This window comes from Triturus cristatus, chromosome 8 (assembly GCF_964204655.1).
Source record: "Triturus cristatus chromosome 8, aTriCri1.1, whole genome shotgun sequence".
Taxonomy (NCBI): domain Eukaryota; kingdom Metazoa; phylum Chordata; class Amphibia; order Caudata; family Salamandridae; genus Triturus; species Triturus cristatus.
Window position 1 is genome coordinate 804,220,248 of NC_140591.1, and position 13,968 is coordinate 804,234,215.

Genomic DNA, 13,968 nt, shown 5'->3' on the forward strand with positions numbered 1-13,968 from the left:
AACATTGTACTAAAAAACTATTGCTGATAACTTAATAAATATGAATCTACAAACTCATTCTTCCTTTAACTCTAAAATTTGCTTTAGGCAGAACAAAACCTGTATAGATAGATGTAAAACTGCCCCACAAGCTATGAAGGGGCAAAACAATCTTGAAGCCGTAGATTGACTGAATCAGCAGGCAAAATCTTATCCTACAGTGGGGAGTATATCGAGTCCAATAGCTAGGAACCAACATGCAATAGAAATGGATGATCAACTTTGTTTGGATGTATATTATGAAGGGAAAGACCTTGATGGAAGTCAGGTAATTCATATTCTTGAGTCCGAAGGGCTTGATTGCATATTTAAACTTGATCATTCTACCAATAAGCGAACATACTCAACATCAGAATGAGTTGGAACATAGCGGGTCTCCCAAAAAAACTTCAAGAACCTGATTGGCAGGATTATATTGGTAATTTAGATATTTGTATTTTTCAAGAGACTTGGGCGAGGGAGCCATTATATAAAGTAGGCTACAGAACATTCAGCATAGAGGCCCAACAATAAAACAGAGGAAGACCGTCAGGTGGTCTTCTAATCTGGATAAAAAACCATATAAATGCAACTATAGAAATTATACTCACTGATTCAAATGATATCCTGGGCTTAAAATTAAAGATCCCAAACAAGTCTCGGATGTATCGTTTTAATATATATATAAGACCAAGGGAGCGTTCGAAACAATCCCCATTAATACAGCAATTGGAGGAAGTCCTTGTATCCATCAAACCAAACAGGCCCGTTATAATTGGGGGTGACTTTAATTACTGTTACGAACCCTTGTCGGGATTAGATACCATTTTTGAGGAAGAAGATCTAGCAATGGGGATCCCGCTTCTCATGGTAGAAAAGACGGTGGGGTGTACTGTTTCTGCAATGCAAATATTTCACTTCACCATAGAGAAAGGCTTATGGTCTTTTAATGGTAGATCCCCTTCAGATCTTGAATGCTTAAATACCTTCTCGAGAGGTTAGTCCTCATTCCGTATAGATATCATAAGTGTAGCCCGTTGGGCCTATGTACAGGACTTTAAAGTTGACGATAGAAGAGAAAGCGACCATTTCCCATTGTGTTTAGATCTTTCAGGAAAATGGTTTCTGTTACACTCATCTAGACAATCTGAACCGAGTATAGATAATATACTGCCCTTAGTGAGCAACAACAGGAGGGCAATAAAATGGCCATCTATACTGGAACAAATAGAACCCCTTACTTATATATATAATATTTTTAGTTACCTTTTAACCTCTTTTTTAGAGTCAAGTCAGTCCTGGAAATATACCTATAACACAGATCCATCAGAAGTTGGTAGAAAATATAAAACCTTACCTAACTAAATCCCAGACTGGGAAGACTAATCATAGGAGTAAAATTCGGTTGTCTAGTCCATTGTTTAACAAAGAATGTGTAGTGGCCAAACAACGCCTTATTAGGGCCTTACAAACCAAAGAGATAGTCATGATTAGACATGAAAGAAATGCATATAATAAAACCTTGAAAATAGCCCGTAGACATTGGGAAGATGCTAGTTGGGAGGACCTGATAATAGCTTCAAAGGCCGGTGACCAGTCCTTGGTCTGGCGGATTATAGCCCTTGGTAACAAAATAAGTAATCCGGTCCAAGACTACAACTTAGATCCTTGCATATGGCAGAGACATTTTGCTAATTTATATGCCCCCCCCAATTGCGATGGTCAGAGATTCCTCAGGCAGTATTGAGGGGCTCATGACCTCAGATGAGATTGTGCCATTACACTTTAACATTGAATATACCACACTTGCTATAGCTGCCATTAAGACATCTAAAGCCCCAGGTCCCGATAAGATACCAGGGGACCTTTTTAAACATGCACCAGAGGTGTGGGCTCCATTAATAAATCTCTTATGTAATGCTATTGCTAGGGGGCAACCCATTCCGGAATCCTGGAAGGGAGCGGAGAGCATCCCGATTCAGAAGAAGTGTAGCAGGGTTGATCCCGCTAACTACAGACCTATAAGTCTGATAGATATAATGCAAAAGGTTTATACCAAGCAAATCTTGGACAAGCTAAACGACTAGAAGAAAAACCAGTATGATCGATCAAGTGTTTAGGCTTGTAACTATAGCCTGGAAATATACAAAGTTGAGATCTGGCCACTCATATGTTGCCTTTATTGACTTAAAAGCTCCATTTGATTCAATCCCTAGAGATTTATCATGGACAAATTTGTTGCAGCAGGGGGTACCAATGGAGATCTTAGATCGGCTGATAAGGCTTCATGAGGGCAATTTTGCAAAAGTCCGTTGGGGCAAAGGAGGGGAACTTACATACGAGATACCAGTTGAGAGGTGTGCGCCAGGGCTGTGTCCTGGCGCCAACCCTGTTCCTTTTATATGTTAACGACATGGCTCAGTTCCCCCAAAAATCCCAACATGATTCCCCAAAACTTGGAGGGACTCGCATCTGTGCGTTAACATTCGCAGATGACACAACCTTGTTGTCTCAAACCCCAAAGGGCCTGCAAAATCTTTTAAATACGCTTAATAAATACTGTAAGTCAAAAGGTTTGGAAATTAACCCAGTTAAAACTAAATATATGTCCATAAGACACCATAAATGTTTCAAAAACAATATAGTGCTGAATGGAGTGACCTTAGAGCGTGTTTCTAGTTTAGTTTATCTTGGGGTAACCATTGATTCAAAACTCTCATGGAACCCACAGATAAAGAAATCAAAACCTATCTTTTTGCAAAATTCAGCACCAGATATAAAGAAACTATATGCGACAATGACAAAGGCTGTTACTCCAGCCTTGGAAGTTTATAAGTCTAGAGCCCAAACTGCTGCTTTGTATGGTTCAGAGTTGTGGGGGGGGGGGGACCCTCTCCCCTTTAATTGTGGGGGGAAATAAGGTCTTTAGAAGGTTTATGGCCCTTCCCCAAAATACCCCTGGGATCCCTTTAATGTATGACCTGGGTATAAAACGACTTGAACATAAGACGATCTGAATGACTGTCATACTGGGTCAGACTCTGGACCACCCAGGAATTACAAACTTACAGACAAACATTGAGTGAACTGTTGACACTTGACATTCATGTCACTTTTCCCTGGCTGGCTTATATCCGTAAGTGGCTTTTTGATTTAGGCCTGAGCAGATTCTGGGAAAACCCGAGCATGCTGACGCCGGACTCAAAGCGGGAAATTAAGACCGTTTATTGGAATTTTATCTGGCACAAAGTCACTTTAAATTGTACATCAGGAACCCTTACAACCCAATTCCTGATGTTTAAAACGACTCCTTGTTTTGAGCCGTTTTTAGATGAAATTGAACCCCAACTGGCAAAGATATTATATCTGAAAATCAGATACGGTTCACTCCAGATAAAGGCTTTTACATCTAAATTGGGGAATGCCACAGGATGGGGAAAAATATTGTAATTGTACCTTATGCCACCTAGGAGGTAAGGAGAATATCGCACACGTCTTATTTTTCTGCCCTGCATACGTAAATGCCAGAAGAAAATGGATAAAACCTTTGGGCAAGAGTCTGAATTTTAGAATGATATGTTGCACATATTCAAAACTGATAGCTCCAAGCTCATTGTGTTTGGTGTTAGCAGATTCCTACTGGCTATCAATTGTATAAGGAGAAAGAAAGGGCTTACATTTTAAATATATAATTTTGACAGGGGTTGACCCTTGTTTCTTGTGATTAGGTATTAGGATGTTTAAAACGTGTACTCATTGAAAACATTGAAAATACATTTTTTAGAGTCTTAGTTAGAATGTATTTTTCGATATCATTGAAGCATTTTTAGTATTTTTGAATTATATATTGTTAAAGAAGCCCCTATGAATTTGCACTTCGCACTTTATGGAACATATCATTAAAAAATTGTACATAGGGAATTAAGTCTTCATGTTAGAACCAATGGAAGACCTGAATTGTGCAAATATAGTGTACCGCTATAAAATTAGATTTGCCCTGTCACTGCCGGTGGCTGTTGCTGCTGGCGGAAGACGTAGAGTCCTCACCACCAGGGAGGTGTAGATGGTTGAAGGAGCACCAAAGGGAGTAGTAGGCGCAGGATGGTTGACTGGCCACACTGACTGGCAAGTAGCCATTTGGAGGGGTGCTGGTGTTCGAGCCGATGGCCAGGCTCATGTGTATATAGTCCCTGCAGGGCAGCTTGGGATTGCTATTTTCAAGTATAGTGTTGCACCGCAGCCATGGGGAAAGCAACTGTCACGAGAAGATAACATCTATTAGCCACTGGGGTTGGAGTGGGCCGGAGAGCTCTCAGGATCTGTTGCAAGGCATTCATGCTGCTGGGGCTCATCGGCATGTAATCACCCGGCTGGGCGCACATATCTGTCGTACTGTGAGCTCTGTCGGGGAACAGTGTGGGGGCCGGAAGGCAGGCAGACAGCAGAGCTGTGTCACAGAAGTGTAGCCCTCGGTGCAGGTCGGGCACGGGGGCCGCTGTTGGCCGGCAGGAGGCAGTGTGGAGGTGCTGATTGATTGTATTCGCTTCTTAAAACCCATATCTTGGGCTGGCGAAGCAGTGGGACTCTGCGCCCCATGCCGATGTAGACAAGCCCGTAGGCAGGCTGAGTGTGGTGGAGGGAGCTTGGCGTCAAGATGATAAAGTAACCCCTGTAGTTGCTGGGGCGTAATCCGTCTTTCCATAGTGAACGACATTACTCGTTAGAAAAAAAATGCGACGTCCGTCACGAGAGTTAAAGTGTTTTTTAATACAAGCCGCACCGTGCACGACGAGCAAGGCACGTCGCCATTGTTGAAGAAAAGTAGTTCTCTGAAACAACACATCATGAATTGCAGCGAAAGGAAACTGAAGTAAGGCGGTGCTGCTCTGCCAAAAACCGAAGTGACGTTCTGTTATGTGACCTACTTAGGATGCTGCAACCAAGAGAGACACTGCAGTGAACCAATCACAAGCAGTGGGCGGTATTACACCCCGTACAGTGTTTACTTCAGGTCTTCCAGACAGTGCTTGCGTGCTGCTTAAGCTCGACCTAAAAAGCTAAATGGATCTGGGGTTGCTGAGCAATCTACCACAATCCTTTCCGGCTTCAGTACCTCTCCCAGGTGCATCTGCAAAAGCTCGTCAGCTCAATGGCTCAAGGGAGCCTTTTCAAACAGAAGGGGGTGGGAGCACACTGCTTCACCTCCCAACATAGTTCACCCCATAGCATTATGGTAAATGCAGTTCATTTGAAATGCTTACTTGAGTTTTTACTGAAGTGTTTCACCAAAGTTGGCCCAGATCTGTGTATTTTTGTAGATGTGGAGCACTGCAGACGGAATCTGGTGCTCTCTGCCTAAGGCTATGCTCTGTTGACGCACGATTTTGGGAGTTAGTGTAAAAAAAGGCCGCGGCAGCTGTGTACAGACAGAGGTCATGTGAATTTGCCCCAGTAATATTACCTCTTAGACCAGCTGTGCACAACCGAAGAACATGCAAGTCATAGGGGAGTTATATGAGCTGAACTCAGTCCCCAGTGTACATAGCTAACAGTTGTGCATAGTAAGCAATGTGAACTCTCTTTTTGTGGGATTTTGGAGATGTTTTTAACTCCAGCACCAGCAAAACCCAGCCAGAGTATGAGAAATATGGAGGCTGAGTGGCAGAGTTTTTCTGTAGAACAAACTGCATCCATTCCCCAATGCACATGGCCAAAGGCTATGCCCAGTTGGCGATGTGGATAATGCAGGCCTAATGCCAGGCCCTGCACCTTCTCTTGCTTGCTGCACAATACCAAATTAGTTCTTTCTTGGTCTTAGGACTAAAAGACACCATACTAAAATAAAAGATCACTGAAAAATCTTTACCGCTAACCTGTTGTTACTTTGGCTCACGTTTATTAAAAGTCTTAGAAACAGTTAAAGCGATGCAGTGCAAAACTTAAAAAACACTAAAATATTGCCATTAACGGTTTTAATACTTGCATCTCACACTTTGCATTATTGATAACACCTCAAATGATGTCACTGAACACATTTTAAGTTACATTTTTAAGGCATAAGTGATTTCATCAAATATGACTTCACCAATTCCATCCTCAGGACTCAGTGACATCACTTTTAACAATACAAAGTACATTGTAAAGCTTCCTCTTGATGGTGTTTGGGAAACCTGTGTTTTTTTTATCATGCAGTCTGGTCTACAATGCTCATCTGCAGTGTCAATTGTTTCACTCACTCAGGTAAATACATTGCTGAAAGCATTGCATTGGTCAATATTTTCCACTGACTTTCAGAACACCAAGTAGGCATAGGATTTAGTTAGTTTGTACGCTTGCCTCCCACTGGTCACACTAGAAATCTAATTTTCCAACTCTAACTGAATGGTGCAGTCATGGTTTGGTATGTTGTCAAGTTTCATGATTGGTCTCTCACCTTTTCCACACTAACCACAACTTTAGACCTAGGGACACTACCTCAGTTATAAAAACACTTCCTTAACCTTGCAAGGTTCTCCCTCCGCCAATCTAGTACTAAATAAACACACCTCAGATGGATAAAAAGCAATAGGTATAGCTTTCTGTCCTCTTCCCTTAATCCAGCACTTATTTGAAAAGCCCGCTCGCTCTGCCAGTGCTGTTTATTAATACATGCCAGTTTCTCCTTATAAAGTTGACCCTGCCCGAATTTGAGGTATGCATTTGAACTTGGCAAGTGGTATATCTTTTACAAATGCTCTGTCCTTTCAAACTGTCACCCTGCCACCAATGGCACATAGCATAGGTCCATGTTTAGTTACTTGGGTGTATAGTGTGTGTTCTTAAAGCATTTCTTATGCTCTATTCCCATGCACACACCATATTAAACATTATCCATTTCAAAACAATGATGTCTGCAATAATCCTTTTGTTAGGAAATCTGCATTGGTGTAAATCTAATATGTTGTGTATGGTTTTCTTTTCAGATTTGGAGAATTTTATTGGGGCGAACAATTTGTTTAGACCTTAAAGATACATTCTGCAGTGGCCTACTGGTATATAACTTCAGGATATTTGAAAGACGGTATGGTAGCCGAAAATTTTCAGTAAGTCTTATTCGGTAACTTCTAAAAATATGAATTAAATGCATCATTTGTTTCTCTCTTGCGGTTGGACTTCACTCATGTCCAAAGTTTGAATACAACACACGCCTCATTCTCAGTCATGCAAAGAAATCTATTGTTTGGAGCTATATTATATGCTTTTGGCCTTGTAATGCTAGAAAAAGCATTATACAAATGCTACAATACAATATGTGTTGCAAAATTAGAGAGTTTTCTGCATCAGAGCTTTTTTCCCCAGTGTCCTGGAAACCTGTGCCCTACCATATTTTGTAAGGAGGTTTGTAAACAAGTAGCTCTATTCTTTTGGTTAATGTTAGACAGTTCCTTTAAAATGGAATGATCTTGGTGGTTGTGAAAGCAGCATGGAACATGTCTCTCCTGCAAAACAATTGGTCTTGACTTGCTGGATTTCCAAAAATGTCACTCCCATCTCAAATACCCTTGTTGCTAAATGTGTAGAAAAAAGCAAGTACATCACAGCTTCAGGACCACATTAATCGAAATTTTGTTTTGTGTGGTAAACAATTGGGCTTTCACCCCCAGAGAGGCGGTGCTGGTTGATGTTAATATCACAATACTGGATGTAGTATATTCTGGGCTAGGAATTGGGTAAGTCCATCTTATTGCACTGTGATGTGCCAGAGGGATCTTTTTAGGTCTCGCCTGAGATCTCGCAGTCGCTTGTGACAAACCTTTGTTTCTTTAAAATAAAAAAACCTCCTAAAATGGTCTTTTAGTCCACCCATTACATACCATTGGTGTGCTTCATTGTCACTCTTTTCTTTGCTTCTCATATGAAGCGCCTTGGCTCCTCTTTCTTTTTCTTTGTGTGTTTGTTTATTGATGAAGCATGGACCAAGTACTGTTTAATTGTTTTATAATTGTCCTTCCACTGCTCGTATAGAGATCCTTTCTTTCTTGTTGCTTGCCCATCTGCCATATCCTGTAGTTGCTTCTTATTGTTGCCACCGTCCCGCTCTGCGGTGCACAGATGCTTTAATGTTTCTATTGTTAGCTTTACCTTGTAGAAAGTATGCTTAATTTTTTTGTTTGTTGAAAAAAGCATGCCTTTTCTCGGTTTTCAACTTTTTGACCAGTGGCCTGCTCTAGTGTTTGTTATGTCAACATGCTTTGTTTTGTATTGGCCAATCCTTGTAACAGTATGCCTGCGAATATTTATCCTATTCGGTCTGTTTGTTGACCAATGAATGCTTTTAAGAGTTGTCCAGATAAAAATGACCATTAGCGATGCTGTCTTGATGAGGGATGATAGTGCGTGTAAAGCTTCTGTTCCAGCCAGCAGCCCGTGGCATTCCCCTATAAAGTAGGGTGAAAGGTTACTATAGTACTCATCAGTGAAACACTTGCGGCCTTGCTGTAGGCACAAACTGCTGAGCTCCTCCATGCCTGGCTGCTGTGTCCCTGCTTGTATGGTTCACTTGTGGTTGAGCAGGGCCCCTCTCGATATGTCATCTGATGACTGACTTATTCGGCTGCTGGACCAGGAAGCGTTCACATTCACTAGTGGGCTGTGCTTTCAACCGTACAGAGCCTCCATTTTAAAGGCATAATGCTTTTCCTGTGGGACAAGAGCTCACAGCAGCTGTTAATTTCTTGGTCACACGTGGCTCACCTGCTTATATCAGGGCTTGGTCCAAACTGAGGTGCATGGTGTGCAAAAGAACGGTGGATTAGGATTCGGCCTCTAGTAATTGCTGGTGGCTTTGATTAATTCAAGCATTTCATCCATCACGTTTTCTATACTTCAGTGTAATGTCCTAAGTGGGTTGGGTATGTCCAGACGTGGGTCCGGTACACACTGCACCACTGGAACCAACCCATACCCGGCTGATGTGCACTAATAAAGGCAAAATTGGTCCTATGTTGCTTGTCTTCTGGTTCAGGGAGAACTTGACCTCGCAGTTCGGGCTGGACTGTTACCATTTGAGCAGGGTCAAGATTGATTTGCTTATGGCTAAGTCCAAACTGAGGTGGCATGGTGTGCCAAATATAATAGACTGGAATACTGCCTAACTAATTACCTGTGGGTGTAATAAATGCAAGCATTCCATCCATCACTTTGTTGTATACTTCAGTGTGATGCTATAAGTGCGATAGGTATGCCCAACGCGGGTAGGCCTAGAGAAATCAAATCACCGACTCACTATGGCGAGTTAGATGTTATCAAGGCGAGCTATTTTTAGGGCCTAGTGGCCCATTCTGGCGAGCTTACAAAGAACAGGGGTTCTGTTTACTTAGATGGTTAATAAACCATAAAGATGCCTTTAAATCTTGCTTTTATCTTGTCACATTTGCACTGTGTTCAAAGACAGAGGTCAAATGTCAGCTTATGTCTTTTTACAATTTGCTGCTTATTTTATCCTGGAGGTTGGTGTTTACTTTTCTTTCTCTGACTGAAAAGGTGGAAGATTTTGTCAAGTGAACTGTCTGACAATCGTGTTTTAAACAATTGTGAAAGGAAAGACTGTAGAATGTAATTTGTTTCTAACACACATCATTTAAATAACTATAAATGAACTGTACAAATATTTCAAAATATATTTCAGAAATTTGAAGCACACATTTTTTCTAATTCCGTGTGATGGAAGCAAAGACGATCAAAACAAATCAGAACATTAAACTTGGTGATGTGCAAATGATAAATATTTTTCTGAAACCAAATTTCCACACATTACTGTTTATATGCTATATAGTTTTATCAATAAAATTGCACGTTAAGGGGAATATTTGTGCCCATTTTAATGGAAAATGAGCTGTCTATAAATAACAGTGGTCTACCACATCATGCTTTAGTAATGTATTTATTAGAAGTGAGTGTATTTAACCATTAACTAAGAAACATTCCTGTCCCCGTTCAGATGACAATGTCATTAGTGAACTAAGAGGCATGTCATGGGTTATGTGTATCCTATATGTGGGCTAGATTTTTATTATGCACAGAGCAAACGTTTTTTGTACAGCAGAAATCCTGAACTCACAGTAGTTGAAGGTGCTCTTATACGTGATAATGAAGAAAAAGGCAACTCTAAAATAATATATTTGCCTAGAATCACACAGTTTGAGGCCGGTTTATGGGACAAGCACATTACAGTTAGGTTGAATAGATTAGGCAAGTCACTAGACCGGCATGTCTGGTGTCATTTTTATGACTTTTTTGAGGACTGGTGGGTTCCATACACACTTTGTCACCGGAAACAACCTATTATCGGCTGATGAGCCCAGATTATTTGAAGCAGGTTTTCACTCCTTACTTTCTCAGGAGAACCTAGAGAACAGCTGATAACCGTTTTCTGGGTCCACCACCGATTAGGTTCTTAAGAAAATTGCGAGTGAGATATCTTTTCCAGTAATTGACATCTTCTTTTAGAATTCTCTCGCAGATGATATGCGTCTGATTCATTTACCTCTTCCCATATTAGAAGACGCTGAAAACTCACTTGTTTGATTTTTTATGTTTGGAAAAACAAGCCTTATTGCTCTATGGGTTATTCGGTGCTCTAGAAATGTTTGTTTGCTTTGATTGGGTGATTGCGCAACATATCGATTTGTTAATATCATGATACCTAAATATCCTGTAACGTATAGTGTTAATATAACCATATTGTTCCACAGAATATTGTGGGCAAAAATATTGGATTTTGTTTTGGGTATATAATATGTTTTTAAATAACAGTTTTATTTAATATTGTTTACATACATATAGTTAAAAAATATCTAATTTGTGATGTACTTTGGATTAGTAAAGATAGTACATTTAGATGTTACAATAATTGTTGTGATTTTTTTTTTGAAGTATAGCTTGTAATCTAAAATATTTAATTTATTGTTTTGTAATTACGTTATTAGTGCTTATTAAGTATGTAAGGGAATAGGGTAGGAAGTAAATTAATGAAACTTTAATTTATTGTTAATTTCGTATTGTAAGTTAAATATTTAAATGATTAACAATTATATGAATTTCCTAATTGATAGCTATTTTAGGTATTTTCATTAAATTGGTTATTTTTAATGTTATTGAGATGTTTGTTTTTGTTAGTAATTTATTTTTTAGTAGCAGGTAGTTGGTTTTCTGTGGGTATAGGGTGAGAAGTTAATTAAACTGAAAATAAATGTATATAAATGCATATTCATTTTTAATGAATTATGTAGTTGATTAATATGTAAATTGTTTTATCTTTGGTTGAAGTAAATATTTAATAATCATTTTGTATCTTTTTCGATGGTGGACAAATGTGCATTATTTATTTTATTTATTAATTTATTAGGTGTTTTTAATATTTTTTATTTGTTGGAATAACTATGTATCTTTTTTGATGGTGGATGTATGTACATTATTTGTTTTATTAATGTATTGGGTATTTTTAATAATATTTGCAAAATTTATTTTGAATTTATTGTATTGTGAAAAAACAATTAAGTGGTATTTTAAATTACTTTATATTTTATTTATAGTGTAAGTAATGTTTTTGGTGATTACTGTTTTCTGCAGGAAGGGAAGTTCATTTTATTAAAATGATTATTATTTTAATTTTTTTGTGTTTCCTAATTTCTTTGAATACTATATAATATGTATTCTTTATTTATAATATTATTTTATTTCGGATTTTAGATATTTACATGTTTCTACTAAATAATTAAACGGTGTATTCGTAGTTGCAGTCCCTCCGAAGTCCATAATTTCCCCTACTGTTGGTTAGACTGGAGAGGGAACAGTAAATCTAACGCCTCCGGAGTCCAACTCTGTCTCTACTGTTGTGTAGACTGAAGTGGCAATATTACATTTAACCCTTCCAGAGACCAACATTTTCCCACCTTCTGCATAGAATGGAGAGGGAATAGTTAGTCCATTACTTTTGATACCAATAGATAGACTGCAGTTGGAATTGTAACTCTAACCCCTCCAAAGTCCAACACTGTACCTACCTACTGTTTCATAGGATGGAGTGGTTGCATGTCAAATACCTTGGGCCTAATTACGATGTCGGTCGGCAAGCCTCCGTCTGCTCGTCGGAGGCTTACTGACTGACATCGTAGGTTTACAGTCCGACCACTAAATTATAATGTCGACGGTCGGAGTGTATACTGGCCTTTCAAAACGACTGGGTTCCAACAGGCTCAAGGAGCCCATTGGGCAGTCGGTAAGCCGCACATAATACCTAACGGACGGCGTTTCCGCTCCCGAGATTATGATGTCTGTTTCTGACAGCCTTTCCATGTCAGCCTTTCTGACATGGAAAGGCTGTCGGAGAGGGACTTAAGGGGCCCCTAGCAGGGGCCCCTTCTCCCCAAGCCTTACGGTTGAGGACTTGGTGCCCCCTTCACATCCCTGCACCGTGTGGCAGGCACTCTAAGGTGCCTGCCACACTGTGCAGGGATGTGCAAAAATGTCAATTTCACAATGGGAGCTTGTGCTGTGGGCGGACCGTCGCTCAAGCTCCCATTGTGAAACCATGTGCGGTTGCATCCGAATTGTGGTTTCGGGACCACCGACTGGAGGTCGGTCGGTTCTGCTTCCGCGGCGATGTCGGTCGGAGGGAACTCTGACTGACCTTGTGATAAGCCCTTGTATGTACTGTTTGTTAAACTACGTTTATAGTAATTACTTTGCATTGCTATTTAATACTGTATGGTTTTATTTTTTTAATAATGTGTATTATAATGTGTTTATATTAGTTTTACAAAAAAAAATTCATTTTTTTATATTAATTTTATTAGTTTGTTAGATTCTATTCTATGTGCTTTTCTAATTGATTTTGTTAATATTGTTTTTCTAATTGTTTTTAAATATAAATATGTTGATAATAAATGTATTTATATATATATATTACTTTTCTTTATTTTGTATATTTAATTGAACGTGTTAAATAAAACTTTTTAGATGCTTCTGTTAAAATTACTTCTATATTTATTTGGTTGTTTGTATTTTACATTTCAAATTTACTTTACAGTTATTATTTATTTAAAAAACAACATTCTGTACTTGTTTTACATAATACTCTCTTCTACAATATTTTTGACACAATATTTTTGTCAATCCTATTAAGAGTATAGGAAGACAATATTAAGGTAAATAATATTGTTAACACAATATTCATGTAGGCACGTCCACAGTTGGGGATTTCTTCCTAGCCGGTACGTTGATGCCACATGGCGAATTTGTCCGCACTAATGCGGAGCTGGAGACTATGGGCCCCATTAGGATGGCGGGCGGATCATAGTCACCGGCAGGGGGGTAACCGCCGGCCATCCATGCAGCAAAGACCCCCCGCCATATTACGATGGCTGGGGGGTCCGCGGCGGACGGAAAGACCGTCCACCGCTTTTCCGCCCGGTCGACAAGTCGACCGGGCGGAAAAGGGTTCAACATGGTAGCGGTGTCTGTTAGACAATGGGGGCGGAAACATGCCTTTACTTGCGGGGGCCCGTTGAGAGCCCCCAGGGACTCTGAGGGGTGGGGGGGCATATGGGGGGTACCTATGGTACCCCCCTGCATTTCAATGTACAACGTGGCAGGCACCGCGTGGTGCCTGTGACGTTGTGCATTGAAAAGCGTTACAACAAACAAATGATGGACGGAATGCTGACAATGCAGACATTCTCCCCCAGTCAGGAGATCTGGGTTAAATCCATCGTTCTTTTGCCCACTACGCCACCCCAGTTTAGACATGGCCATATGCAAATCAGTCTTGACCCTGTGCCTCATGGGAACAGTCCAGCCCGAACTGCCAAGCCATGTCTTCCCTGGACCGGAATCAAGCATCCTAGGACCGGTTTCTGGCTATCAGCCGTCATCAGCCAGGATAGCTTGACTCCAGTGGCGTAGTGAGCA

General features: G+C 40.1%; 1 protein-coding gene across 6 annotated transcripts in view; it reads left to right on the forward strand.

The window, feature by feature from the left end:
- The window catches only part of UBAC2 (UBA domain containing 2), a 698,660-nt gene that overhangs the window by 66,199 nt on the left and 618,493 nt on the right, over nucleotides 1–13,968 (forward strand). For all 6 annotated transcript variants that reach the window (XM_085622247.1, XM_085622244.1, XM_085622245.1 and 3 more), the window contains exon 3: nucleotides 6,981–7,100. In XM_085622247.1, coding sequence (XP_085478373.1) covers nucleotides 6,981–7,100 — 120 coding nt within the window. The remainder of the gene's footprint in view (nucleotides 1–6,980; nucleotides 7,101–13,968) is intronic.